The following is a 4,201-nucleotide window of genomic DNA, read 5'->3' as shown; positions in this document are numbered from 1 at the left end:
TCATAACACTGACTCTCTGTCTATCTTTAAATCTAGACTCAGGTCTCACCTGTTTAAGCTTGCTTACTCTTCCTGAATCTTCCTTGCCCTCTCACACAGTCTCAGTCTCGTCTGTATTTAGTTTTTTGTGATTGTTGCTTGTTTTTTGTCGTATTGTTTCTGTGTGCTTTGTGTTGTAACTTATTGTTCGGTGTCCTTGAGTGTTGAGAAAGGCGCCTATAAATAAAACGTATTATTTATTATAATAATATTCTTAATTGTACACACATTTATACACATCTAAACATATAAAATTCTGTAATGTATTAAATACACCATAAATGTTCTGGTTAAGTGTGTGTGTGTGTGTGTGTGTGTGTGTTCTCAGGGTGTGTCCCAGCCACATAAAGTCACTCCGAACCGCTACGCTCCTGTCGCTGGCTACTTCTTCTTTCCCTTGTTGAGAAACTACGACAGGTGTGTGTGTGTGTCCGTGTGTGTGTCCATGTCCGTGTGTGTCCGTGTCCGTGTGTGTGTGTGTGTGTGTGTGTGTGTGTGTCCGGCTGTGCTTGTGATTTATTTATTTATTTTTAAAAGGCCGCAGGTGACCTTTGACCTTTTGGGTAGTGACCACCTGGTGCTGGGAAGACTGGTACACACACTTGGTCTGCTAATGCACCTGGCCATCAATGCTCCGGTACACACACACACACACGCGCACACACACACTTTTATAATCTAAGAGTGTACTGCATTGTGTGTATGTGTGTGTGTGTGTGTGTGTGTGTGTGTGTGTTTGTAGGTGGCGACCCAGATGGGCAAAGCTCTTCTGGACTTTGTGTGGGTGATACGTTTCCATGCTGACCAGTAAGTGTCCCATTTAAACCACACAACCCCCGCCTGGTGGCTCCGCCCCTTTTACTACACACAGCAGTCTGCTATGACTGAGTAAAATCTTCAAATCTCTCTCTCTCTCTTTGTCTGCCTGTTTGTCTCTCTCTCTCTCTTTCTGTTTCTCTCTTTCTCTCTCTCTCTCTCTTTCCTGTCTCTCTCTGTCTTTCTCTTTCTTTGCTTTTTGTTTCTCTCTCTGTCTCCTCTTTGCTCTTTGTTTCTCTCTCCCTCCCTCTGTCTCTCTCTTTATTTCTCTCTCCCCTTCTCTCTCTTCCTCTGTCTGTCTCTCTCTCACGGCCTCTCTCTCTTCTTCTGTCTCTCTCTATCTCTCTTTCTCTGTCTGCCTCTCTCTCTCCTTCTCTCCCTCTCTCCCTTACTCTCTCTTTCTCTCTCTCTCTCTCTCTCTCTCTCTCTTTGCTCTTTTTTTCTCTCTCCCCTTCTCTCTCTTCCTCTGTCTGTCTCTCTCTCTCTTTGCTCTTTTTCTCTCTCTCCCCTTCTCTCTCTTCCTCTGTCTGTCTCTCTCTCTCTCTCTCTCTCTCTCTCTGCTCTTTTTTTCTCTCTCCCCTTCTCTCTCTTCCTCTGTCTGTCTCTCTCTCTCTCTCTCCTCTCTCTCTCTCTCTCTCTGTAGGATGGTGAGGAGAGGTGTGTTGTTCTCAGTGTGTGCTGTGTTTCTGAGCATGCCCAGTGAAAATCTGCTAGTGGAACTCAGTGATGATCTCATGGAGACCAGGTCATGGCTCGCAGGTAGTGGAATCATCACATGAAACTGTAATGTAAATCTCCAAACTCAGAACAAACTCACAAGCAAAACTTTAACTTAAAACTCAGACAGAAAGGTGGAGGTGAAACATGTATAGGACACTAAAAGGTGTAACTTACTGTAGGGCTAAAAAACTGGGACAGGAAACTAGAACAGGAAATTCAAATAGGAACCACAGACAGAAAACTCTGACCAGACAGGAAACTCAGACAGGAAACTCTGACCAGACAGGAAACTCAGACAGGAAACTCTGACCAGACAGGAAACTCAGACAGGAAACTCTGACCAGACAGGAAACTCAGACAGGAAACTCTGACCAGACAGGAATCTCAGACAGGAAACTCTGACCAGACAGGAAACTGAGACAGGAAACTCTGACCAGACAGGAAACTGAGACAGGAAACTCTGAGCAGACAGGAAACTCAGATAGGAAACTTGGACAGGTAATTAAAACAAGAAACTCGGTTAGGAAAGTCATACAGGAGACTCGGGTACAAGAGGCTTGACCTGAACCACTAAACACATGAATAAAGGTTAAAGGTTATGTGTAGGTCTATCAAAAGTGCTGAATAAAAGACAAAATCAATCCAAACATCACTCCACATGTTCGTCCCATATTTCTGTGTTCAGAGTGGACCAGGAACAGAACACTCAGTGTGTCAAGCTGGAGGATACTGTTGCTAGGCAACGCAGGGATCACGGATAACCAAGTAAAGCCTAGCTAGCGATTAGGGCCATCTTTCCGACTAAATCACGCAAATGAGACCAAAGCTTACGTGAGATCTTATTAATATAATCACACCAAGAACGACACTGAATCACACCTCACATCATGGAATTCTCCTTAAACAGCATTTTGGAAGGGAAACATTAGTTTCTTTTCAGTTTTCACTAAATGACTGTTAATTAAATTAACGTGTGTGTGTGTGTGTGTGTGTGTGTGTAGATGTAGCAGAGACTGATCCTGATGCAGACTGCAGGAATTTGGCTGTACAGAGTTTAGTGCTGCTGGAAAAAAACCTCAAAACTCACCTGCAAAACCCCATGCAGGAAACCTGAGTGTGTGTGTGTGTGTGTGTGTGTGTGTGTGTGAGGACTGCATCAGCAGAAAGCAGCACTCCCCTAAATAAGCCTGGAGCTGTGTGTGTGTGTGCGAGAGATAAAGAGTGAAATAAATTATTTTATAGAAAGATTAATATTGTGGGTTTTTGTTTATTTCCTATGTAGTGTCTGATCATTTGGAAGAAATCTGAACACAAGGTAAAAGCAGGATATGTGACAAATGTACTACACACACACACACACACACACACACACACACACACACCTGTATACAATCTTATGTTTAACAAAAAAGGTTCCTTAATGCAGATTTCCACACTGTAACTCCTCTTCTCTTGGAAGAGCTCACAGAAAGCCAGGACTTTATATGTTACACCACTGGATTCTGATTGGTCAGAAGGTGGTCAGTAAATTTCTAGAACAGCAGCACTGACAGTAATGGTAGTAACAGCTTAAGTGGATTTGGACAGAATGGTTGATGTGGTAAGGTTTTCTGTAAGGAGATGCTTCCATAGTATTTTATAGAAGGAGTGTCCAGTGTCAGAGCTTTGTAACGGTCAGAGATAAAGCTGGAACTTTGCACTATCAGATATCTTCAGAGGAGACAGAGGAGTTTACACTTCGACAAAGACCAGCTGTGTGTTTTTGTCTTGTTAATTTGAGAGAGAAACAAAGAGGCTGGTGAACTTGTTTAGTGCAGCTCTGTGAAGCTGAACTCCACCTGAATCACGTCCTCCTGTGTCCTAATGACCTCCTAATGACGCCGGCTTTATTCCACACCTCTGATTTCTCTCTATTGTTTCTTCCTCATGGATTTTACTGAGCTCACACCCACACCTTGCAGCAAAACATCTGTCATGTGAAGGCACCAAAACTCACCAATGATTATTTGGAATATTTCTTAAAGCCTGCTGGACGTTTCACAGAATAATAAATCTTTCACAGGAGAGATTAAGGAGTAGAAACGGATCAGTGTGTATCCGTAAAGCCGATCTCAGATACGAGCTGGTCTTCAATACGGCTACATTTTAACACCACTTCCTACGATCGGTCTCTATCGTTTACACCCTGCCGCGCTCGGCCGTGTTCTTCAGCTGGATAACGTCCTCCTCTAATGTCTCCTCTGTGACTCTGTGATTTATGTTATTCCTCCAGAGGGACCGGTTACTCAATGCGGCGTGATGTTAGATGACACCCTCAGGCTCGTAGCTGGGATCTGATTAGCACATAATAACGTTCCTGAACACGGAGCACGTGTTTGAGCACGGTGGAGAGAACAGGATGAAGATGGAGCGCTTCATGAATACACAAGTCCAGCAGAATAAAACTGACCAAAAAAAACACTGGAAGATCATTTAAAGAAAGCTGGTAGAATCTCACTATCTGCTACATGCTCACTTCACCTTCACGCCTGTTCCATGAATCCTTTTTTTTAAGGGAATGAAATACGGAATAAATTGATTGAGTTGAAACACAGACTGTATTCTACACGTGAAACCAAACACAGTT

General features: G+C 43.4%; 1 protein-coding gene across 4 annotated transcripts in view; it reads left to right on the top strand.

Moving 5' to 3' along the window:
- Positions 1-2,819, top strand: part of telo2 (TEL2, telomere maintenance 2, homolog (S. cerevisiae)) — a 22,510-nt gene extending 19,691 nt beyond the window's left edge. The window contains exons 17-22 of one of the 4 annotated variants that reach the window (XR_009206025.1): positions 368-456; positions 577-676; positions 782-846; positions 1,499-1,614; positions 2,261-2,406; positions 2,577-2,723. Coding sequence is in view for 2 of the 4 variants with exons in the window: in XM_058402399.1 (XP_058258382.1) it covers positions 368-456; positions 577-676; positions 782-846; positions 1,499-1,614; positions 2,577-2,689 (483 nt within the window). In the remaining 2 variants the exon portion in view is untranslated. The other 3 variants (XM_058402399.1, XM_058402409.1, XM_058402419.1) reach the window with 3 other exon arrangements.
- The last annotated feature ends 1,382 nt before the right edge of the window (positions 2,820-4,201 follow it).

The sequence above is a fragment of the Hemibagrus wyckioides genome, linkage group LG01 (genome assembly GCF_019097595.1).
Source record: "Hemibagrus wyckioides isolate EC202008001 linkage group LG01, SWU_Hwy_1.0, whole genome shotgun sequence".
Taxonomy (NCBI): Eukaryota; Metazoa; Chordata; class Actinopteri; order Siluriformes; family Bagridae; genus Hemibagrus; species Hemibagrus wyckioides.
Note: the sequence above shows the minus strand (reverse complement) of the source record. Positions and strands in the feature narration are given on the sequence as shown.